The sequence below is a fragment of the Tympanuchus pallidicinctus genome, unplaced genomic scaffold (assembly GCF_026119805.1).
Source record: "Tympanuchus pallidicinctus isolate F22 unplaced genomic scaffold, pur_lepc_1.0 scaffold5, whole genome shotgun sequence".
NCBI classification, from domain to species: Eukaryota; Metazoa; Chordata; class Aves; order Galliformes; family Phasianidae; genus Tympanuchus; species Tympanuchus pallidicinctus.
In genome coordinates this window covers 7,561,930-7,587,319 of record NW_026294769.1, presented here as the reverse complement: position 1 = coordinate 7,587,319, position 25,390 = coordinate 7,561,930, and the positions used below count along the sequence as shown (strand labels likewise).

Here is a 25,390-nt window from a genome sequence, read left to right as displayed (position 1 = left end):
AAATGTGAAGAAAAAAAGCAGCTGAAATCATCCCTAGGAGCAGTGTTGCACAGATCCTCCTCTCCATCAGAGTTTTTTAGCCCATGAACTGCAACACTGTGCCTATGGAAACTCTATACGTAAAACTATTCTCCATTGCCTTAATATTAACACCAAACCTTAGAATTTTAATGGGTTTTATTTTGATTTCCTGCTGGTTCTGAGTTCCTTGCTGGACAATGCATTCTAGTTTGGTTTTTTTTATTATTTATTTATTTACAGATCATGATCTCTCCATGTACACATTAATTCTGGATCTTAGAATTCCAGTGATCTGCAGTTTTATCATGAAGATTTGGCTGTACTTGTAGTAACTTGCATTTATTCTCTCAAATTCGAGCTAACACTGTGTCTCAAGGTTTTTTTTCCTCCACCCTACAGCTTAGTCACAGTATTAGTTTTACTTCACAAGTCAATATTTATGAATTGCTGCAATTCTCTAAAAGCATGACCTGATCATCCTCTTACACAACAGATAATCTTTTAATGTGAATAGAAGTCGACTGAATTTGGTGTTTGCCAGTTTTCATACTGGGGTAATTAAGACACAATGACCTGCCACTCTACAATCTTGTCCTGGAAGAAAGACGTGTTATCAATGTATTACATACAGATGGTATCTTATCAAAAGCAACACTTAAGCAATTGCATGCCAAAATTAGTGCTCTCCTTGAAGACTCAAAGCCAACTCTACAGTCTTCCCTTTGGGAAAGATGGACAGCCACCAGAAGCAAGTAAAGGGGGGAAATGTTCATTGAAGCAAGCAAAAGAAATTAAAAACCCATTGAGAGATGGTCAATTAATATTGTTGATATTTTTAAGTGAAACACTATAATGTATATTTCTCTGATTATATGTTTAATGTGAGAGATTGCCACGACAAAAGTTAAAGCTTTTTTAAATTCCATTCTCTTCCCCTTAAATCACACAACAGTTTATGTTAATAGCACTGAGAAGGTGAAAAGAGACAACATCCGGTGAAGATCCTAGGCAGCTGACTGCAAACTAATGAGCACACATGTTCACCCCATAGGGCATAATTAAACTGTGGAAGTCCCCATCATGGGGTCAACATTGTAAGCAGATTTAAAACAGGACTGGCAAATTCACAGAGAGTAAGTCACCAGTGGTTGTTCAACACAACAGCCCAGTGGCAAGATTCAGCTCAGGAAATCCCTACATTGCTGCCTGTTAGGACATGGAGCAAGAGGGAGAATTCCCTGAGCAGGCGCTGCTGGAGGCTGAGGGAGATGCAATCTTGAGCTGCTGCAATGCAAGGATTTTTGCTCTATTAAGGGAAAGTTACGTAACAAGATGCATTATGCAAAAAACACTGAGCATTCCTTCTTTAAGCAGCAGTGAGGGTTTGTAAGACACAACAGTGTGATGTTTGGAATTTGTATTATACTTTTTAATTCCTAAACTTGTTAAATACATACCTGACACTGACGTACTGGTCAAAGAAGCCTTGAGACTCAACACAATCTCCACCAAAGAATCAATTGGTGTCTTTATATTTTGGGCCTATGGTTTACATGGCACTTAAATGAACAGTGGCCATAGCATAAAAACAGATTACCACTACCATAACTTGTTTTAATTACTAAGCTGAACAACAAAGTACTGGAGAATATTTTACAGCATATTAAGACACAGCACTGCTAGGTGACATCTAAAACCACTTCAAAATGAATATAACAAGGTAGGAGTTACAATCTACTGGAAAAAAAGGCTAAAGTATGTTTGCTTTTTTCTGTAATTTCTATTTCCTAAATAACATAATTTCTAGTTCTCTAAGATGTGCTATTGAAAGTCTCCACACTCTATTATATGATTAGGTTCTAAATTAGTCACTTGGTATTCTATTAAATATATTTATTCAGCCAGTTGACCATATTCTTTCTGTCCTCCCCAGTGTAAGTTTTATTCTTAGGATTGATATCTTCTTTTCTGTAATGAACAAAACCATAAGTTTTACCAGGACAAATTCTAACCAGATAATCAACTTTACAGTTTTGCTTTAGCTCCCGCTCCAGCAGGGAGACCTGTAATATAGGGCATAGTCATAGTTACATTAAAATAGCTATATTCCATGCTGCCAGGCCATAGCTTACTCATCATTCAAGCCTGAAACTAATAACCAGATTCCCTATAGGCATAACAAAAAGTAAAGTTACATTAAGAAAAAACACTTTCACTGAGAGTCAAGAAAATCTGCTACAGTATAAAGGCAGATACAACAACCTGCAAAGATATGGATACAAGAAAAGTACATATGAAACATGTCTCTATGCTAAATACACTAAAACTGAATTAAAAGCCTCGCATGGACAACAGTGAATGCAAACTGTCTTATAATGCACATTCTATAAGTGCATGTGTCCAAAAAATTCAAAGAAAAAATTTTACGTACTATTTAGAATACATAAGCGATAGCAAGATGTTTTTGTTTTTCTTTTTTTAAAGTTTTAGGAATAAGTGTTGAAGATAAGGATAGTGCCACTTCCAAGTTTCATACAGCCATAGAATTACTGGGGGATTCTGGGGACCATCTAGCCTAACCCCTAAGAGTCAATTGCAGCAGGCTGCTCAAGGCCTTGTTCAGGTGGAGTATCTTCAAGAATCAAAGTCTCACCACTTCTCTAATAATAATAAAAGCTTCTCCTTATGAGTACTTGGAATTTCCTGTTTTCTTTTTTGGCCCAGTTACCTCTTCTCCCTTCACTGAATACCACTGAAAATTGTCTGCCTCTGTTTTACCCATTTTTGCATCGCCTTTAATTTAAGTAGCACTGTAAAAACTATGTACAGTTTGACCTCACTGAGATTTCTGAATATTTATTTTGGAACACGGCTAATCAACTGTGAACATAAGTCAGCTTACATGAAAATTCTTTCTCTACTTCAGACTATGCATGCAAGATTGAGTACTTCAAGTTACAATTCCTGTAGACCAGCTCTCCAATTATAAACTTGGATTTCTTATACCACCCATACAAGTCCTTTTATGAACTTGTAGATAAATGTGCACACAAACAAGTACAATTCTCAAGAAATTCATTCCACATAATGATCATAGCTCACAGGACATGTCAAGACATCTATAAATAAGGCTTACTATTCATCATTAAATGGACAATCATTAAGACTTAACAGAAAATAGCTGCTGGTGATCTTGGCAAATGGAATGATTAAGTGCTCATAAATCCCAGACCAAAAGTTTCCTCAGCAACCCTAATTCTTTCTTTTGTGTTGTATTTCATAACGCAACTCTCAGGATAACTCCTTTCATCTGTAAGTCCATCACTATTAAGCACACAAACTGTTTGACAAAAGAAAAAAGTTCGCAATGTGAACAGATCTGTGAATGCTGAATGAGGCAAAGAATCAAAGAAAAAAAACCCACAGTTTTTCATCCTGTAAGTATCACGTCTCCAGCATATTGACTAGAACAGGGTTAGCTGCAATGAAAAAACAAGACTGTTCTCATCTCTTTCTTAACTTTATCCCCTCCACTAACTTCCCACTAGTACAATCAACAAATTTACAGAGTGGTGTGGTTGGGCTGGTACCTACAGATTTATACAGTATAACTAGAAAGATTATCACAGCAGAAAGGGATAATTGAAAATGCTCACCTGTGTCCAAGGCTTGTAAACAAAAAAACAAAACTCCAAAGAGAGCAATCTCCAGAAAGAGACCCTTCCTTAGGCACAGTCAGCCCTTGAATAGGGTCTAGGAGAGATGCAGCCAAGCTCCACCCCTTCTGGTCACACAGCTTTATTGCCTTCACCTGTGCTCCCAGGGCTGACCCAGAGTTTGCCTCAAGTGCTCAATCGGAAGTTCAGGCTGTGATTCAACAGTTCCTACACATCGCTTCTACGCATTTTCTTCATTGTGAAGTCTGAAAAAAGAACCATGTCAAGGCCAATAGAAACAAAAGTCATCCAGAGCAGAAGTGTTCCCTGAGTGCACAGCAAGATGATTTTCATACAACTTCGGTACTGAGTTATTGGCAATACTCTGGCAAAATAAAGAGACATAAGAAAAAAAACATTCTTATCTTAGGTTACATTAATCCTTTTATGTTTGGCTCCATTTTTCTGCTCTTCTTTTTTTAATATATTTTCAAATATTACTACGAAGCTGAGCATCAACTTATAATTCAGGAGGGAAATTTAAACATGCAAATGAAAGAAGACAGAAGTTGTCAGCGTACTTGATGGAGGGGAATGAAGTCATCTTTTTCATCAAAAATGAAAAATATAGGGTTCAGCAGAGTGGATCACCGTCAGAATCCTTGATTATTCTTAGAAAATATTTTTAAAAATCTTCAATTGACTTTTAAAGTGAAATTCAAATTCACGTGCAGCACCCTGTTTATGCAATGAAAAGTTTGCATATCTCATGCAGTATCTATCCATAAATGTCAGCTCTTTGTCAAGCTACTGTAAATATGGCTTCTAGTAGGACACCGCCCAGGCTTAACATTTTATCTAAGTCAGTTTCTTAAGCTACTGACTGAAATCTGAATGCTGGGTTCTTTTGAATTGATGGGGAAAGTCCCCATCAAGCAGTTCAAAAATTTACATTCTGAGTACAGTAGCAAAGAACAGCTTAAATATCTCAGCTTCTTGGGAAGAGTGTAAAAGGAAAGCTGATGTTAAACAACCACAGTCCAGCTGTACAGAGTAACTGGATCAAAAATAATGCTGTCTGCACGAGGGTGACATCCTAGCTCTGCAGTATGCAGTTGCCAAACATTAGGAAACAGGAAAATGGAGCAGAGTTGGGAAGATGACCCAATCGCATGTCTGTCTGTCCAAACCTGAAATAAAGACACAGCTCCTATGATTCATTCTGAATCTAGGAAAATTTCCTTATCACCATCTTCTTTGCATAAGAGCTTTCCTACTTTACTGGAAATATCTCTCATCATCAACCGAGAATATAATTAGAAGAAATACTGATGGATCAAGTACATAAGCTACACAACACATATGTGTACATGTGCCTGCTTGTATTGCATCCTTGTATTTACATCAGCCTTCAGTTTGGGGTATGTCATCATCATCACCCCATCAGAAACAACCAACTTCTAATTTCTTTGCACCACACTGTTCCCTTAGGTACTTCAGGACAGCATCAGCTGCTCTGGAACATAAGCAAAGCCAAATTAATCACCCATAGTAAAACCAGTACTGGAAAATATGAGAAGATAAAGATGTATAAGCGTCCCCAGATCATGTTCCTACCATATTTTCTTTCATACACTTTAAATAAATCATTACTTCAGGTAAATATTATGGGTTGCTAACTTGAAATCATCCAATAGAGAAAAAAAAAGAAAAAAAAAGAATGGAATTAAATAAAAACACAGCATGGATAACATGCACCAAAAGGAATAGATGGAATGGATGATTGATTAAATACTTTCCTAAGAGGTAAAAAAGCTTGAAATTCTCTGAAGAGCTGAATGAATTTTTGTTTTATTCATCCAGACAGAAAAAGAAATAAATGCCTCTCCAGTGAGCATAACTTATTAGAAAGTCAAAATGTTGACAATAACTGTAAGTTAGCATCAGAGATATTTTACTGCAGGAAAGTCAACATATAGGATGCTTTTGGAAGATGCTTTGAGAATTCACACTGTCATTTGAAATACACCTTACTCAGGCACTGTACTCAGAAAGCATTTACTCCAGAAGTAGGTTTCAACATACAGGCAGAGTAAAGAGAAAGTACTGGTGGGAGAGGGATATCAGAATAGCGTTTTATATCACCTTGAGACTATTTTCAGCCCCTTTCCCCTGGGCATGCAATCTGTTTACGATCACGATACATTAGCCTTGCAAATATCAACTCATCTGCCAACACATACATACAAATTAAATGCCAAAAAATTTTGTTCACTGGAGCTGACATTTGAAACATGTGAGCTGTCAGTAAGAAATGCCAGGCAAAGTCCAACCTTTCCTTCCCATTGCAGCAGAGTGGGTACAGATTCCAAACTAAAAAGTTTCCACAACAACTGACTCCTTTGAGACAGGAGCTCTCTGGATTTGATTCTGCTATGTCTCCCATAACCTTCTCACCACATACCTAAACCTAGCAACTTTCAATATAGCTATTTCTAACAGATTAAGAAAGAGATCTGGTCTCCCAGTAAGTCAATCAGCTTGGTATCTAATTAGTTTGGCCCCTTCACAGTATTGTCTTGGCAATGTCTTGCCCTTCTGTGTTATTAAGGCAGCAGAATATCTCTGCTAGAGACAGAAGGTCTTTGACAGCCAATGTCACTCAAGTCTTCAAAAAGGGCAAGGAGGATCTGGGAAATTAAAGGCCAGTCAGCCTCATCTCCATGCCTGGAAAGGTAGTGGAATGACTTGTCCTGGATACCCTCTCCAAGCAACTGGAAAAGAAAACAGTTATCGGGAGCAGTCAACATGGATTCACCAAGGGGAAATCATGCTTGAGCAACCTGGTAGCCTTCCATCACTGAATAAGTAGATGGGAGAAGAGCAATGGATGTTGTGTACCTTGATTTCAGCAAAGCATTTGACACTGTCTCCCACAGCATCCTTGTTATGAAACTTAGAAAGTGTAGGATAAATAAGTTGACATGAGGTGGACTGAGAACTGTCTGACTGGCAGAGCTCAGTCAACTGTCATCAGTGGTGCAGAGTCTGATTGGAGGCCTGAGTGGCAGGCGAGCCACAAACTCCATTGCTGGTGCAGAATGAAGACATTTATTGTAGGTGCTTTTAGATACTTTAGGTGCTTTGTATACCCCATAACAACCAGTTGGTCACATGTACCAGCCAGGCGCCTTGTGTGTATTTACATCTGACACAAATAGCTACCAAGCTTGTTTACTCATTTGGAAGGTCTTTTGTTCATAGTGTCTTTGTCCCACAGGTCTGTAATAAGTGGAGTTCCACAGAGGTTGATGCTGGGTCTGGTCCTGTTCAAAATCTTCATCAATGACCTGGATGAAGAGACAGAGTCCCTCAACAAGTTTGCTGACGATACAAAGATGGGAGAAGTGGCTGACACACTGGAAGCCTGCGCAGACATTCAACAAGACATGGACAGACTGGAGAGTTGGACAGGAAGGAGCCCAACGTGGTTTAACAAGAGCAAGTGTAGAATCTTGCATTTGGGGAAGAATAATTGCATACATCAGTACAGCTTAGAGGATAACCTGCTGGAGATGAGCTCTGCAGAGAAGGACCTGGGGGTCCTGGTGGACAACAGGCTGATCATGAGCCAGCAGTGTGCCCAAGAAAGCCAGTGGGATCCATGGGGGTGTATTATGAAGAGCATGGCCAGCAGATTGAGGGAGGTGATCCTCCCCCTCTTCTCTGCCCTCAGGGGGCCACATTTAGTTTGCTATGTCCAGTCCTGGGCTTCTCAGTTCAAAAGAGATAGGGATCTCCTAGAAAGAGTACAGCAGAGAGCTGCAAAGATAATTAAGGGCCTGCAGCATCTCCTGTATGAGGAAAGGCTGACTGACCTGGGTCTGTTCAGCCTAGGGAAAAGAAGACAGAGAAGGAATAAATATTTATAAATATCTAAAGGGAGGTGAGAGGCAAATGGATGAGGCCAGGCTCTTCTTGGGGATGTGCAGTGATAGGACAAGGAATGATGGCCTAAAACTTGTACATAGGATGTTCTGTAATAACATGCGAAAGAACTTCTTCACAGTAAGGGTGATGGAGCACTGGAATAGGTTGCCCAGATTGGTTGTGGAATGCCCTTCTATGGAGATATTCAAGACCTGTCTGAACACCTGCCTATGTGACCTGTTGTAGGGTATCTGCTTTAGAAGACTCAGTATTCTCCTGAGGTCTCTTCCAAACCCTGCAATTCTGTGATTCTATGAAATGTTTGGACAGTGTTGAACATGTGAGAGGAATAGGTTTGATCTCTTCAGGAGATTGTAACAGGACACTTCACATGCTAGCACTAACAAGTTAAAATCAAAGAGCAGGTTAAATCCCAAGCTAACAGGAGCCATGGCAGGTACAAACAACTGCTTATGCTGTGTTCCTCACTGACTACTTCAAGTGTTATGCACTAGCTTCTATTTTGCAATGGTCCCAATGCAAACTTGTTCACTGAAGACATGACAGTCATCTACCATAGGAACAGCCAGATGACTGTGGGGCACTACATCTACACCAGGGTTTAAAGATTTAAAGACTCTTGTTCAAGTTGCAGAGACAAAAACACCTTTGCTTGGGAAAGGAGCTCAGCATCCTATAGCAGCCTGGGTTCAACAGACCATGCCTGGTATATAAACAGTGTCAAAAGCTTTTCAGAGAAGAGCAGCAGTTTGTACTTGCCTATTATTTTAATGTTCCAGCTGGACTGAACTGGAATTAACAGTGTTTCTTCAGCAGCGGTACCAAGATAACATTTTTAGGAGCTAATGAAGATACACTCAGTCTCACTAACTGCAAGGACAAACTGTCTGCATGTGTGCACAGCCTTGTACCTTTCGTTTGGCCAAAAGTTTGACTCTAAGGCACTAGCAGAGGACTCTTTGGACATACTATCTGAAATTAACATTTTGTTCAAGTCAGTCAATGCACCATGGACTGGAATTACAGCAAACGTAGTCTTAAAAGCTCCTCACAGTGAAAAGAAGATTGCATGCCATATCTGCAGTCAGGTACCTGAACACATATCCTTTCTCCCCTGAGGGGCTTCCTGGCAAGTGCTGAGGGCTGACCTGGAGGGATCACAGCTGTGGGCTGCTCCACTCCCTCAGGGACCAAGGGGAAGGCTCCTGGGCAGCACTATGCAGTGACCTCAGACCCTGCCTGCCATGGGATCTTCTTTTCAGCTGAGACTCTGCCACTTGGCCTTGCTCTTCCTGTGCTGCAGCCATCCCTGTGCCGGCCATGGCTGCCTCTGGGTAATGAACCACAGACTGTCCTCTGAGCTTAGTCTCAGCCCTGCCACATCACTATGGAGCTTCCTGGTTGGTCCCTGCAATGGTTAACATCTCTGAATCTGCTCCTGCTTCCAGATTCACATTCCCAGCTTGACTTCAGACCTGCCCAAGTCAGTTCTGAGGGGCCTGCCCTGCCCCTGTGCAGGAGTAATGTGAGATAAGAGATGCTGAGAACAGATGACCCAGATGTCAGCTGCCTGGGTCCAGGGACACTGTTCAGAGCTGGAATCAACTACCCTTATCTTCTTTCCACACAACATCTTAGAGTACCAGTTACACAGTTACAATCATGCTTTCTCACTTCTTGTGTCACTGGCCATTTTAAACCATGGTTTTTGAGGCAGAGGAAGCAATTAGTAGTCTATGATATCAACATCATATGGCATAAGTCTTCATTGAGCCATTGTTGAGACAGTTGTTCTTGAACCAACCAGAAGTCTTCCAAGCATTTTTTCCCGCGAAGACTAGATAGATGGCTCTGCATGTACAAACATACACAGACAAAATCAAAATTAAATAAAATCTTCAAACTCTATGAATTTTTGGCCTTTTATACAATGAGATACTTCTACTAAGTCATTATATTATTTTGATTTCTTTTCCCTGAGAAAATCACATATAAATACCATGATAATTATTCTACAGAAAGATCTATATGTTTTAGAAAACATTTCTAAGCACCTATATGTGATTTTTTCAATGTTTCCATGTGAATTGATAAAACAAGGTCCTGCTTACAATTTAACATTTTGCACAAAACAATACATTTTGCATCATAGCATTTCACACAAGTCCATCATTAATAGACTCTGTAAAAAGAAAAGCATTTACAGAAAACAATTATTTACTACAGAGCACATCATGAGCCTCACTGACAAATTAAAAATAATAATGATGGACTGAGTGTTTCACTGCGGACGTCATTCAGTGACTGGTAAAAGAGAAGTACAGTAAGAGTCCACTCAGTACTACATAGTTCCTGCACCATGAAGAAAGCCAAACTCTGACTCAGGGTGACCTCAGCTAAGATGTGATGCACGACCAGCAGCAGAATCAGGAAGGTGCGGTCACCAGGGGATTGCACAGTGTTGGCATGCAGAAGGAAAAAAGTTGGCTCTGCCATCACTAGATCACCTTCAGATACTTTTATGTGTTCTGCCAAGCCCAGACCACAGGGTAGCAATGGGATCCTTGGGAAACCACAGTTGTCTTTCACTTACTGTCTTTGGCTCAATTCCCTGCTCAGAAACACAGTATGTACCTCCAGGATCGTGATGAAATGATTGCATCAGCTTTGCCTAAGGCAAACCAAAGTGTGTTGAAAGCATGTTCTTTTGTTTTGCTTTGTTTCTCAGCTCCTTTCTGCTTTACAAAGAGATCTTAGTCACATGGAAACTGTCCGCTGAAATCTGACTTCTGTTATGCTCTAATGGCTGAAACCACTAAAGGCAACATCTTACGAAACTAATGGCTACACAGTTATGTAGAGCCTTGCTCTTTGGAACTGGAGGCCAGTCTCAACTCTACATTAATATATTGTACAAAGCAACCAGGGAAGCTTGTAGTATACTCAGTTATCATAAGGTACTGCTGCATTTTGGAATTTAACTCCTATAGAGCACCAAAAATGAGCATGAAAATTTGGAAGGCTGAAAAGGACAGTATTTAATAAGGCAGGTGTACAAATGACATTCAATATACATTCAATATCACATTCAACGTATATAGAATTATAGAATCAAAGAATTATAGAATCCTTAGAGTTGGAAGGGACCTCTGAAGGCCATCTAGTCCAACTCTTCTGCAATGAACAGGGACACCTCCAGCTAGATCAGGTTGCCTAGGGCCTGATCCAGCCTCACCTTGAAAGTATCTGGGTACGGGACATCCACCACATCTCTGGGTAACCTGTTCCAGTGCCTCACCACCCTTAGTGCAAAAGACTTTTTCCTTATATCCTAAATCTACCCTCTTTAAGCTTGAAGCTATACAAATATAACCCGAATCGCAATCACAGCTTTATCTGTGCTGGCTGTGGTTTGCAGACATATGCTCTGATGTTCTGATGCTCAACTTATACTTCTTGCCCACAACTCTTTGGGAAGCTGTTTCATAGCTGTTTTGTAGAATTATAGAATCATAGAATTACAGAATCATAGAATCATAGAATGGCCTGAATTGGAAGGGATCTCAAAGCCCACCCAGCCCCAACCTCACGCCATGGGTCAGTTCAGCTGCCCAGGGCCTCATCCAACCTGGCCTTGAGCACCTCCAGGGATGGGGCACCCACAAATCTTTTCTGTACAGCTGTGCCAGGGCTTCACCGCCCTCTGTTTATTGTCATCCTGCTACCACTCCTAGCAAATCAAAATGGCACTGGTTGCTTATTAACAAGAGCTAATCTCTCTTCCTGTGTGAATGCATGCACTGTAATAACATTCCTTGGTCTCTGCATGTGCAGGCAATAAAAATGAAATGCACTCTTCAGTGTCTAACTCTTTGCTAGGAAAATATCTCAATCATGAATCCCATTTTAGATTTTTTAATTAATTCAAACACATCTCAGCTAAGCCCTTTAATATGCCTCCAGTACACCCTCCCCTCTGATATAAATATCTTTAACATTATAAGAATAGTATTAAGACCAAATGAGGAAAGCACAGTGAGCATCAAAACTAAGTACCTTAAATCCTGTTCTTTATATCAGTTATGCTCTTTTCACAGGACAAAATTCTTTGTTTCTACCACTGGAAACATGCCAAAATGCTTAACATTCCTTTAAGGAGAGTGAAGTTATGCTACAAAATGTTAATTAAGCTGATATGGATGTAGGTTTTTAAAGTACAGAAGAACAGTTCACAAAAGGGATTGGTAGATACAGCGATTAGACCACCAAAAAAGAAAAAAAAATAGAAGTTTCCACCACACCATTCTCAATGTAGAATTTATCTGATACTGCTGAGAAATATGCATTTAAATAAAAATGCAATTTAGGAATGCAAAATTATTGGCATTTTTTATTACCTGTATTGTGATTTTCCATGTGTATTTCTACTACCACAAATCTAACGAGAAGGAGGTGGTTGTTCAGGGAAGCTGACTGTAACTGCAGTTTTGGTCAGCTCTTTGTATTTGTAGTTGAGATCTGTTCTTCCTGAAATTGCATAAAAAATAGTTAAAATGTGTCTATGGCCTGATGCAAATGGAACAGGCTTCCCAGAGAGGCTGTGAAATCTCCTTCTCTGAAGATATTCAACATTCTCCTGGACATCTTCCTGTGCAACCCACTGTAGAGCACTGTGTGGTCAGCAGGGCTGGACTAGATGGTCTGCAGAGGTCCCTTCCAACCCGTACCATTCTGTGATTCTGTGCTATCAGGTAATGACTTGATCTCCACCAAAGAAATTAGTTGCATTGCCATCTCTCTTCGACTTTTCTTTCAAAGCTTTATGAGCTGTTAATTTTGTCATGACTTTACAATACTGTATGTCTCACTTTTATTCAAAAAATTATTCTCTATACAATACTGTACAGTCTCACAGTTTGAGAAACTTCGTCACACTTTCATCAAGACCACATATGATGTATTTACTGCCCAAATCTGGCATTTCCATTGTCTTGATTCACTCTCCCCAGCTACAGGAGTTAAGCTATTAAATTGGCCCCTCTAAAAACAGAACAATCAAACAATTTTGGTAAGACTCAGTTTAGGCTAACAGACTGATCAGTTTACTTTTCTGAGACCACTGCACAACATCTAGACTGTTATCCTACCCCGCCGAGAGCCTAAGGCTACACTACCAACACAGTATCAACACAGAAACGCTCTTAAACAGCTCTCATTTTGTCTCCCAGCAACCTCCTTCATCCCTCCATTTATTTTTCCCGTTGCTGAGAAACATCTTTCTGAAAGCCCTTTTCCTGCTTCCTCCTTGGAACAGTGTCAAAGTGGCACCTCCCCATCTCCTCACCAGTGAGTTCTTATCCCCACATGCTAAGAACATCAGAGACGAAACTGGGAAGAATGGTTTGCAGAAGAGCTGGTTGTAGCAGATGTTCCTCCTGCCTTTCATAGTGCTGGTGATGCTGGGTGGAAGAGGTTTGGGTTTGCAGTTTGCTGTTCTTTCAAAGCTGCTTCAACAAATAAATGTATCTGGGTTGCATAAGGTCTGTCCTCCCTCAGTTGTGTTCCAGTTTGCTGAGTCATTTTAATGTGATTTTGCACTATTTGGCCAAACAAGTTTATATGACAGAGAATTGTAAGACAAACTCAGCTACTGGAACTAATGCCGTTTAACATGGTTACAATTCGCTTCAGTAGCTCAGCATACCACTATTTATATTTGCATGAGAAGAAAGCTCACACTGAGGATGAGCAAGCACAAACAGAATGCCCTCGGGGCACAATCAAAAGCATGCTTCCTGCAACTTACTAGCTTATCAAGCTTTAATGATGTCCCAAGACGATTTGATTTTGTTGCATGCTGGAGATAAGCTAATCTTCCAGATAACAAACATTCAGCAACGCATAACGAAATACAAGGTGTCATGATGATGTAACACAACCAGGGCTCCTTCTTTCAGAGTCCCGAGGAGGTGAAAATCCACACTTTACTCAAATCCAGCATCCTACAGCGCCTTGCTGCATTCAGAGACAACACTCAGCAGCTCGGCTGAGCACTGATAAGCCAGGCTGCGAGTGAGAGGCAGCGCACTGTTACTGCAGTGTTTGACACGGGACCCTCTGAGCGTCGGTTGCCTCAGCCTGAGCCAAACCTCCCCTAGGCCTCCTTGATGACGACCATGGAGAGGGGCCCCATCTTGTGGACGTTTCCTGGAGTACGCACGGCTGTAGCAGGCGCCGTGCTCGTAAAGCAGCGCTGTAAAGCCAGCTCCCGTAGCCATCGCCGGGACTTAACCTGAGTTAGGGTGCCCCGCTCCGTGTACTAAAAGCACCTCCTTTCTCTTGGGCTACTCCTGCCTGTCCTGCAGGTGTAAGGAGCCCAGCCTAAATTTTTGAAGACCTGGAGAGAAGCTTCTGCGCTGCCTGCAAGCTCCATCCTTGTGCTCAGGGGAGGGGAGGATGAGGGGCAGCCGGGAATGAATGGAGACAAGAGAGGAACGGGTCAGACTGCATCGGCTGCATCGGCTGGGGGGAGAGGGGGTAAGTAAGCTGTGAGGGGTTTCGAGCACTGCTCTTATGGGGAGCAGCTGAGAGGACTGGGATTGTTCAGTCTGGAAAAGCAGGAGCTCAGAGAAGATCTTACCACATTCTACAACTGCCAGAAAGGAGCCTGTAGCAGGATGGGGTTGGCTTCTTTTCTCAAGTAACAGGGATAGAATGACAGATAAAGGCCTTCAGTTGCACCAGAGGAGGTTCAGGTTGGCTGTTAGGAAAAATTATTCTCAGAAAGAGTGGTGAGGCATCGGAACAGGCTGCCTAGGAAGGCAGTGGAGTCACCGTCCTTGGAGGTGTTCAAAAAATGTGTAGATGTGGCACTGAGGGATATGGGATAGTGGGCACGGTGGTTAATGGTTGGACTGGATGATCTTAGCGGTCTTTTCCAATGTTTCCTTCTTTCCTGCAGCTATTGAATGTTCTCCATTGCTTCCCATCTTTGCTTATCATCTCTTTGGCAATACCTCCATTGATACAGCTGCCCAAAATGCAAGATGGACACACTGACAGCAGACAGAAAAGCAAGCATACTTTGGTCAACTCAACCCAAGAGCTGAGCTTCATGCCACTTATAGCATCTCTGACTACACACCTTGTAGCAATATGTCCTAACAAATTCATCTTGAGGTATGCAGACAAATGGCACACATTACAGTTAGGTCGAGAGCACAGCAATCTGTGAAACTGCCAGACCTTCTTGTTATCAGAGGGAAAGTAATATCCATGCAGATGGTGGCCTTGATTTATGGACCTTGTTAAGGTAATCATATGAGAAACTGGCAAATGTTGTAGAAAATAAAATAAGAAGAGATGAAGACTTTGAGGATTTCTGAATAAGCACAAACTATCCAGTTATTGCCAAGGCAGTTAAATTCAAAATACCCCCCAAAAAAGGTCATCTGGTCAGCAAAACCGGAACCAGTGCAGTAAAAGTTAACAGGAATGTTTATTATTGTTTATATTTTTGTTTGTTTGTTTACCTGGTTTGCCTGTTGGTCAACCCTGTCCCTGATCATTGTATCTTGGAGCAGCACATTGAATTCACTGTTTCCACAATGTTCATGCCTGACTTACTTTCACAGCTGGGAGGGGCTGTCTATGTTTCCCTTGATGTCAGTGAAGCAATACTGGAAGTGCTTTTTTTAACAGAGCTAATGGAATTCCTGGAGGTTGCCAAACAGCATCATTCCCTCCTATGTCCTTAACACAGCCAACTGTTCATTTCATGAATGCGAATTTTGATCACTACAGCATCACTATCTCTAAGACAAATGCATTGTAGGTAATAAAAATATTCTTCATGCAAACTTAGGGTGGTTCTATTCTAATACCTGCAACTAAGAATCCTCATACCAAAATAAAACCTGAAAATACTCAGGTAATGTCAGAATGAAAAGTCATACCCTTTAGGACACATGAATGCCAAAACAGTTTCATTACTGTTGATGTCATAATGTAGAATAATGAAACAAATACAAATCAAGATAAATTCAAACAGTGCTTTAATGCTTAATGGTCCTTCAGTCCAACTTTGAGTTCACAATCTTCTGTAAGCCTTGCAAAAAATAAATTAGTGTAAGTTAAACTGTTTCTGTTCCTTGTTTCTATCCATCTTCCTCTTGACCGTTTTCTTCTCTAAAATTCAATTGAACTCTGATTTTGAAGCCAGTGTTCCTTTATGTTTTTGTCAAATAAATGTCTTGATCCAATCAACCATATCCTTTCTAGCTTCTTCAATATAAGGCTTATCAGCAGGTTTCATATCTTCTGGCTTCAGTTGTGCAAACCCGTGAACCTGACCGGGATAAACTTTAATTTTATATGGAACTTTACAGTACTGTTTCAACTTCTCATCCAATAAGGTAATCTGTAAAATAAAGCATTTTTCTGTTAGGCTGTGTTTTTTTAAGTTTGACAAACTTGCCATTAATCACATCCTTGCTCTTTCTCCATTATCACAATTGAAGTGGATTCTGTTATTCAGTACATGAGAAAATCCCTCTTTGGAATGTGAGACTGAAATGGTTTTAGAAAATATAGGTGTGCTGAGTACCCCCAGCAGCTACTGCTAAGATGGCTTGGTGAATCTTGTTGTAAATGAATAGGTGCACTTCTATTCAGAGGCATAACATGGCTTATAACCTGATTTTAAACTCTGATCTTGAGAGAACATATTCCCCAAGAAAACACATTGCCTAAGTCTTAATAATTCACAGTCCTAAATATTTTCATAAACTTATTAATAACACTTAAGAAAGCAGTTGCTTTTTCTCATTTTGCTGTACAACAAAAGCAATTGTCATCGGTCTACATCATTAGAAAGTTTTGTCACTGAGCTGACACTATTTTTTTCCGTTCAAGGATGGTCCAAATTCAGTCATCTAACTATCTCTTGTCCCATATATGACTGCAGTATCCAAGTTCTTGAGGTGTTTGGTTCATATAAGTAGGATCTTCCTGCCCAGTTTCACACTCTGCTTGCATAGACACTGAGAGACCAACAATAGATTTTTATTGCATTTCTCAACTCAAAGAGAAGCTCCAAATAACCTGAGCAAGATATGGGGGAAGTAAGCTGAAATATAAGCAAAACAGTCCAGCCTATGTGATTTTTCATATCTGAAAATGGTTTCTGACAGGCTAGGAATTCTCTCTAGGATAGAAGAAAAATGGGAAAATAAAAATCATTTTTAATACAACCTACCTGGTCATAAGAAATAGTGTGGTCTTTCTCACCAAATATAAAAAACGTGGGATTTAGTAAATTGTATCTTTCTTCAGAGTCCCTTATTATTCCTATTTGAGAAAAAGGATTTAGTGAGGTTATCATTCCTGCAAGATGAATGAAAAATTCTGTGACAAAATTTCTATTTAGGTTTATTTGTTAGATACTTTTTTTACTTGAGGAGAGTTTCTATTCTGATGGATGAAAAGAGCATTTGGAAAACAGTACATTCTCCCCAAGCACTGAAAAAATATTAGAAAATGTACATGCACAGGAAACACTTTTTTTTTCCAATTCACATTAGTCTTATAATGTTGATAGCAATATAGCACATTGCTGAAACAGCCATAATTAAAATTTTCAACTCACCTTTAAGTTGAGTACTTACAGAAAACACTACAAAGCAGTAACTAGACTTACAAACTACATATAATGATGTGAGCTCATGTAAGTTTTCATTTCTACACTACCATAGAGGGACACCCCAGCGGATAATTGAGGATTTTTCAGCATCAAGTGATGTACTGCCATTCCACCCCAGGAAAACCCAACGATACCAATCTTCTTTGCATCGCATTGTTCCTTTAGATACTTCAAGACAACATCAGCTTCCCTAAGATATATAAACAAAAGAGAACTAAGGGATCTATAGCATAATCAATATTTGACTGCTTAAGAAGTAAATTGAAAGAGATACATGAAATTTTCTGAACCTGCACCTCCAATCACTTAAAACAGAGAGTACATTAAAAAGCAATGGCTTCTATTCTTGGATGTGAGTTAACATTTCTGGTCCTAATTTAGGGAAGTAGCCATACACAGTTGTAGTTCTTAAATACTTACCTGAATTGTGACCTGCTCCTTTGTTTTCAAAAGAAGCATTTTTTCACTGAATCACTTTGTTTAGGACAGGACAACTAAAGACAAGACATATCTGCAAGCAGAACAACATCTTGCATTATGGAATGTGGGAATAGATGAGCTTGAATGTGTTATCTCTACTGAGTCTACCTGTTTAGATAAGGAATTATCTCGAGTGTGTCATTCCTGTTGCATGAGTTAATAATATCCAACCAAGCCACATACAAAATTACTATATTAAATAATAATTACTCAACATTAATATATCACCAGCTACAATGTTTTCAAAAATGAGTATTGCATGAGGTATAATGAATTAAATACAAAAAATTGTATAGATCAGAGCAGGTCACTTTTTAAATTAATTTTTTAAATTAATTTTTTATTACTAACTTCATGGGGGTAATGTTTTTATCTTTTTCATTATCTACAAAATTTTAAGTGAATTTTAAATGCAGACTGCGTACACTAATAACCGTATTTTCAAGTATTAGGTATATTAGTATGTCTATCACAAATGTGGATAGTCTGACAAAAAAGCAGTATGAAAGTGCCATGATCAGCAGATCATGTTCAAGGGCTGTATGAGCAGCATGTTATGAATGAATGAGTTCTTTCAGCTCTGGTTTATTTGAGATAGTATAACGTAAGTCATGAGTATGTGGGATTCCTGCTGCTCTGAGAGATCTTAAGGGCAGCTACAAGTCAACGCTTAGTAGACAACACAGCTATGTTCTTCAGGTGTTCAATGGTTAAGACAGTTGTCTGGAGTAGGAATTCTTATAGGTATTAGTCGTTTGTCTTTTCCAGAATTTCAGTCACAACTCTGCAACTGTACAGTCAAAAGCTTTGCTGAGAGATGGTTGGGCCACGAGTGCTGCAGGGGCCAGATAAACACTTTGTGGCTTACAAGATGATAGCTGAGTAATAGGGTGTCACTGTCTATTGTTCTCTGAAGTTTCAGGTTGTGGTAACAGATACTGAAGAAGCAGTAATGCCTGCCTTAATTTAAGGAAGCTTTTTTTTTTTTTTACTGGCTTTGCTAGGATCTACAGGTAGTGGCCACTCCACATATTGAGAAAAATAGCATAGTTGATCAGACGAGTATTTGGGCAAATTCTGCAAATTCTGACCTAGTACTGCTCAGGAGAGTATCAGCTATCTATCATTTACAAGGGAGAAAGAAAGATGGGCAAGTGACAACTGGTAGATAGCATGTGTACTTGTGGAAGAGTTTTCCTCCTTATCTTAAGGACCTGGAAGCAGTATCCATACTAATGAGTGAGAGTTCTAGGTGTTTCATAGCCTGTGAGACACCAGGTATGGGCCTGTGCAGCCAGTGTGACATAGTTAGAAAAGGGTCTGTGAGGAGGGGACAATAAGCAGCATGATAGATGGAGCAGATGACCATTTCCAAATCCCAGGGTCGTGCTTGGGACCACAGAAGAACCACGCAGAATAAAATAATTGTGTGCATGCAGCCAGCTTGCCCTGCTGTGAGGGTCACTTTAAACATTTCAGATATGTACAGTTTCCCCTTGTTTGCAAAATGCTTTTTAAAATGCAAGCACAGTTATGCGTCCTACCTGTCTACTTTCATAGGGTCATGTTCTTTCATCCAGTCAGCAAAGTCATGCCAGTGATTTGTAGTTTTCCAGGGGTCCTTCCCCTTGAAGAAGTCTGGGCAGATGGTTCTGCATAAGACATGGAAACAAATCAACTTTTATGTCCAGGTGGGGAGAATCTGTGGATATCTAAATGACTTCTAATGTCTTTTCTACTCCAGGGTGTACACCTACACAGTTATCATCTGAATCATATTCTACTTATCCTGTTCTGGCAATCAGCAAAGCTAAAATTATATGTCTTGCTATGGAAAAAAAAAACCACATGCAAATAAACTCTTCTACTTTCCTTAGACACAGTAGAAAAGTAAAGGAATAAAGCAACCCTCCTGATTCCAAATGAATGGTTATTTATCTCTTTGCTAGTAAAATTTAAAGCAACCCCTTGCTGCTATATGAACTCTGAAAGGTTTGGTTTGAAAAGCTTACACAATTTAAAAGTTCATACTAATGTTTGGTTTTTTTTTTTTTAATCTTTTAATTATCCACATTGCCACATGAGCACAAACACTGTCACTCCATCACATTCCTTGCAGCTTTTTGCTCAGATAGCCATTCTTGACTGATTAGTTTTAGTACCTTTGGTGCCACGAAGTGCTATAGGTGTGTGGAAAACATACACAGTGCTTAGCTTTGGGCCTGGTGACCTATCAGTGCATTGATTAAGAGGAGAATAGGAATGATAAATGCTTACATGTATCCATGACCTGCAATTAAATCAACTATATATCTATTGTCTGGGAACATCCATCCAAATATATCATGAATCACAATCACAGCTTTGTTTGTGAAATAAGATGGCCTGCAAATGTATGCCTTGATATGCTCAATTTGCACTTCATGTCCAAGACATCCATATCCAGATCTTTCCCCAGTATTGTACAGGAAAGGATCAGCCATCTGGAAACCTGGGAGAAAAAAAAAAAGAAAAGTGTGAGAAAGTCAAATTTGTTAGTACAACATTAGGACAAACAAGGGCAAGTGCAGTCAGCAGAAAGTAGTTCAATAGCTTTGATAAATAACATTGACATCCTTGTCTGAAAGGAGAAAGTAGTAAAATGCAAAAGCCATGCACCAATTCAGAATGCATCTTAGTCTATTATATGTTATTAAACTGAGAATGAAGAGAGACAGAAAGTTGCAGTGTGACTACTCTCGTATAGGTCTTGTATCATTTTTGTTTGGCTCCCATGACAGCACTAAGCACTGAAACTGAGCAGTGACAGCTTCAGATGCCACTGTCCTCAGACATGTGGAACAGTGACCAGTTACAGCACTCACACGTGTCTTCACCCAGACTCATAGGCTGGTTTCTCTGAATTGTGTGAGGGGTAAGGACCACAGCACTCAGCTGCTACAGAAAAGCATAGCATTCAGAGCTTCTTGCAGTGCTGGCACCTGCCAGCTAATGTGTGTTTTCAGTAGCAGCTATGGATTGTCACAGCAACTCTGGCATCCCGTGTACCAGGAGTGGTTGGCAACAGGCTGCAGTACTGATTTCCAGATTAGATTGAAGGGCATTGGCTTCATATGCCTTGAAAGGGAATTCAATAAAGCAAGCAAATGCCAGAAGCTGTTCTGACTCTGTCTGGAGCATGGGATGGACTCTGCCAAAGTAGAATGTTAATCTTGTAATTAAAAGTAGAATTATAATCCATCTATACAAGGAACCCAATTAGGTTTGCAGGGGCAGAGTCAATAGTAAAATTTCCTAACCACACGCTGACTTTAAAACTGCCCTTGGGAATTCGTACACACACCTACATACACATCATGTCTGCCTCACTTTCATCATTTCTACATCAGTCTATTATTTCCATTTGAACTGTAACGTACTCTTCAGAAAAGTGTCCAGTTATAGAAAAACAGCAAGTTATGTTAAAAATACCCACCTTCTTCAGCTCTCCATTAACCGCAGCAGCAGAGAGCTAGGTTTTGCTGAGTAACAAGAAATTTTGGGTAGGTAATAGAGACACATTGGGAACTATGGTGCATCCAGACTGAAGGACAGAGTTGAGCTGCAGTTTCACAGATTTCTTGTACCCATACTGTACTTTCTTACTTGCATGATTACCACAGGCCAAAAAACATTCAGTTTTTTGTACACATTTAATCTGCTGTGTGCTTAGAATAATTAACCTTCCTGAAGTATGATCTAGAAACATGCTCTTCCACTGATCATCTTCTGAGGATGCTGTCATTGGGTCAGGCAGGGCCAGCACTGAGTTTGTCTAAATATGCTTTATTACAATAATGAGTACTGGTTGTTCGAGTGTGGTGTAGTGATACCTGAACTGGGTGGATGTGGTTTTATTTCGAGAATTGAGATGCTTCAGAAATAGAGATGAGGTAGATGATCATACACAGTGAGATAATTCATTGTGCTGATAACTGAGAGCTGATTACGTTTGCTAATTGTTCTCCCATCTTTTTCAACATCCAAACATCAAGGTTGGTGCTAAAAAGTATGAATTAGTCCAGTCTTCAGGGCTAAAACCTCCACTGCTTTGTCACCAAACCTTCACGGCTTTGTAACATGCATGGGAGAGTATCTCCTAGCTTTCATCCCCCATAACAAGCCTCAAATGCTTGAATGAGTTTTGCTTATGCAAAAGTACTTCCTACCTGTTTTTCTTTTAACCCAATATGATTGAGGGTGCTGAAGTGCTAGAGATTGCTTGAAGAATTCACAGGCATTCCCTAAGATAGCTTACACCAGCAGTTCCTGAGACAGCTGCTCAGTCTTACACCCTTAGCAACTTCTGTTCAGAAGGGCACAGCACATAGTGTCCCCTTCAAGGAAACATTTAGGAAGCATTACGCTTTGCAACAGCTGTGAAAGAGCCTACTGCCTGTCTTTTGATTGCTACCAGAAATTATTTCTTTGGCCTATCTTAATTAATTCCTAGCCAGCTGGTTCTTTTCCAATTACCTGTCTGCGAAGAACTTATATAACTTAAATACTTAAACAGTCAGCCACACCTGAGCTGCTTAGAAGTCTTTGATGGGATCCTGTTCAGTCAGAAGATTTATTTGTTCCTGCCCGCTTTGTTTCACGCAACGCTGTGCACTGAAGCAACGACCTAGGATATTTCCTACCTGTCCTGTCTCACCTCATTCTCTCTTCCCACCAATTTCATCCATTACACTTTTCCCCTTCCTGCTTTCCCAGTGGCCCCGTTCCAAACGAGGAGAAATATTTAGTATTATCACAAGGTGAAAGTGCTGTCCCTTGAATAGTAGACAGACCCAAACTATTTCACTTGTAGGGAGCAGCAAATAACAGGAGTAAAACCTACCTAGTCTAAACTTTCAATAAAAAAAAAAAATACTACTCCAGAAGTGGGGCTAAGAATCTTTTAAAAACAATCAGGTAGTTTTGGAAAGGTGTTCCTGAGGATAGTCCCCACCTTTTAGAAACTGAGTATGAGTACGTGATTTAAGGTGCTTTGCTTTTTGCCAAGAACTGATGATGCTAAGATTTCCTGGATCCAGTGATAACAGTTTTAACTCCAGCATTAACTTATTTCAGTGCTAAATGCTCCAGTGTACCAAACAAGGGAAAGAACAGAAATTAAGAATCATGAAGGCAAAATTAATTATCATGGTCCTCTGACATGATCTTGCTACTGCTGGACATAGACTAGAGATCAGTAATTCCTATAGAAAGCCCCCAGACTGTGGCTGATGTAGGATATCTTCAACAAAGTCAGTCCAGAGTCAAAAGCTTCCAGTGAATGTATTACCTCCCCTTGTGCCAATGCATGATGATGTTTAGAGGAAAAAATATGTTCGGAGTGTCCTTAGAAATACTGCTGTGCTGCAGCAGCAGGCACTCAAAAGCTACTTTCCCAAAGCTGAAACCCTCTATCTTCACCTTGTCTGCTCCTTAATACTTATTTTTGTGCACTTTTTTTTACTGAAGCCAGAAGTCCTTCTATAAATGTTTTTGCTGAATATTTTATGCATTTTCAAAGCTGCTTAGCATCTTTGGTTCTTATTGCTCAGCAGCTTCAGATTTCTCCCATTCAATGCAGTTAAAAATAGTTAGCCTTTCTCTGCTGCCAGCCCAGTCTTTGTGGACCAGTTTGCTATCACTTACCTTGAGTACAGGATCCTGAGTTAGCCCAGCTCGCTTCTTCTGTTCAGTGAGAAACCAGCTAGATTTCACTATACACAAAACGAAGAAAACGAGTTCTGCTGATAGTTTTTCTGCTGCTGCTGCTCATCCAGTTTCCAGGTGCTCTTCAGCTCTGCTGCATAGTTTGGGATTGGGAGTAGAGGAGGAGACGCTTGGTACACCAAGTCACCCAGACCGGAAGGGGTGGAGACAGATCATGCAGAGAGGCAGGGTTTGGTACATTCATCAGACTCCAAATCAATTGCCTTTTACTCCATCTTTTATTTATTTATTATCTAAAGAGTTCTGAAAGCAAGACGCACAGCGACACTAAACAACACTTGTTTTTCCATTTCTCTTAAAGTATGTAATTCCTGACAAAACAGAGAAGTTGAATGAGAATCAGTGACTCTTATTATCAGCAGACTTTATTTTCTTGGTAAGCTTTCCCTTCTAGTCCTGTACAGAGCAACGAAATGTGCTATGCAGCCATTTAAGACTGCAGAACCTTTGGATCTCCGAAGCTGACACCTAGCTTGTAACACCTAGTGGTGAATTTGTTGATACATTACTAAGTTCTGAGATGCATTTTCTTGTAGTACATTCATGCACTTATGATGTCTTTAATGGAATTTGTGAATTAAGATGAATCTGTTCCGCAGCATAAGAAAATTGGTCTCTCCAGCACACAGATGAAATGCATTACAGCCACACCCACATGTATTCCAAACAAGTCTAAAAGTGTTTCAAGTTATTTCTGATTAGACTTGCTTTCAACAAGTTAGAAACATCTGAGTCTGCGTTGGTTGTTATTGATGCTGACTTGTTGAAATTTTCCACTTCCATCGTGGATTTGTATGCATTAGCTCAGCCCCTGGACAATGTCTACTACAGGTTTAATTTTCTGTGTGTGCATGAGGTTTGTGTACGTATGCATGCTGGGGAAGGCAAATTAAAGAGACAAAAGGGCTTCCCTCCTGTTCTGAGGACTCCACATCTGCATGCAGTACTCCAGGTGTGGTCTCACCAGCGCAGAGTAGAGGGGCAGGATCACCTTCCTCTCCCTGCTGGCCACACTTCTTCTGATGCAGCCCAGGATATGGTTGGCTTTCTGAGTTGTGAGGGCACACTGCTGGCTCATGTCCAGCTTGTCATCCACCAGAACCCTCAAGTCTTTTTCAGCAAGACTAGATCCTGAGCTGTACTCTGTATAGTGACCACCATATCTAAGAACTATGTAGAACAGGCTGGATTCAGTTCACCCAAACTTCAGACATTTACAATGAGGATGTCTGTATGGTAGCAAGGTATCTGCACCCCACACTGTCCATTAAGATGTGTGACTCAAACTTTATGGACGCCTTCTTTACAGTGACATGGGTAGTCCCCTAGACGCCACCAACTGTGATGATCTGATTATCTCTGAGTTTAATGGCAGCTTACCCACGTAGTGGTGGTGTAGATCTCTGTGCTCTGAGCATCAGCAGGCAGGCAAGACAAGTCCCACCTCTGTGTGTTGCATGCAACTCAAAATTAGGGTTTGTCATCTCAGAGAGACAGTATTTTTTACCTGTCCTGTCATGCCTGTCATTAGCTTTGTTCTTGTTTAAGAAACTATTAAAAAGATTGCTAGTGTTGCAAGGGAGGGAGTGGGACTTCACTGAAAAGATCTGATTTTACTTTGATCCTAATGGCATCTGGCTTGAGTCTGTCTAAGCCCCAGGATTTGAGAACACGCAAGCTGCAGCACCCTCTGACAGAAACAGGCCAGCAGAACCAGAAATCTGATCGAAGATGCACACTGACATTCGCAAATGTTTCCTTGTTTTGTGCCCAGCATCTCTTCGGAGTTTGCTAGGGTGAAAGGAGAGCAAAGGAC

The 25,390-nt window shown here is 40.3% G+C and overlaps 1 protein-coding gene and 1 long non-coding RNA gene across 2 annotated transcripts; both read right to left on the bottom strand.

Annotated features, from left to right (window-relative positions):
• Positions 1 to 2,455: 2,455 nt before the first annotated feature.
• LOC128091025 (uncharacterized) lies at positions 2,456 to 13,481 on the bottom strand. Its single transcript, XR_008211185.1, has 4 exons — positions 12,973 to 13,481; positions 12,026 to 12,155; positions 9,303 to 9,479; positions 2,456 to 3,943 (listed from the first exon to the last, which is right to left on the bottom strand). It is a non-coding gene; the product is annotated as an uncharacterized LOC128091025 (long non-coding RNA).
• Positions 13,482 to 15,866: 2,385 nt separating this feature from the next.
• On the bottom strand, positions 15,867 to 23,642 carry LOC128091021 (carboxymethylenebutenolidase homolog). The gene is made up of 6 exons (XM_052703927.1): positions 23,494 to 23,642; positions 20,086 to 20,299; positions 19,353 to 19,460; positions 17,376 to 17,518; positions 16,885 to 16,976; positions 15,867 to 16,047 (listed from the first exon to the last, which is right to left on the bottom strand). The coding sequence occupies exons 2-6, from the start codon at positions 20,289 to 20,291 to the stop codon at positions 15,868 to 15,870; spliced, it is 729 nt and encodes a 242-aa protein (XP_052559887.1). The 5' UTR covers positions 20,292 to 20,299; positions 23,494 to 23,642; the 3' UTR covers position 15,867.
• Between the last annotated feature and the right edge of the window lie 1,748 nt (positions 23,643 to 25,390).

Coding starts and splice junctions, on each gene's coding strand:
- LOC128091021 (XM_052703927.1), bottom strand. CDS start 20,291: ATGGCTGATCCTTTCCTGTACAATACTGGGGAAAGATCTGGATATGGA. Junction 17,519..19,352: donor GACCCTATGAAAGTAGACAG/GTAGGACGCATA, acceptor TATATATCTTAG/GGAAGCTGATGTTGTCTTGA. Junction 16,977..17,375: donor CGCTGGGGTGTCCCTCTATG/GTAGTGTAGAAA, acceptor TTTCTCAAATAG/GAATAATAAGGGACTCTGAA.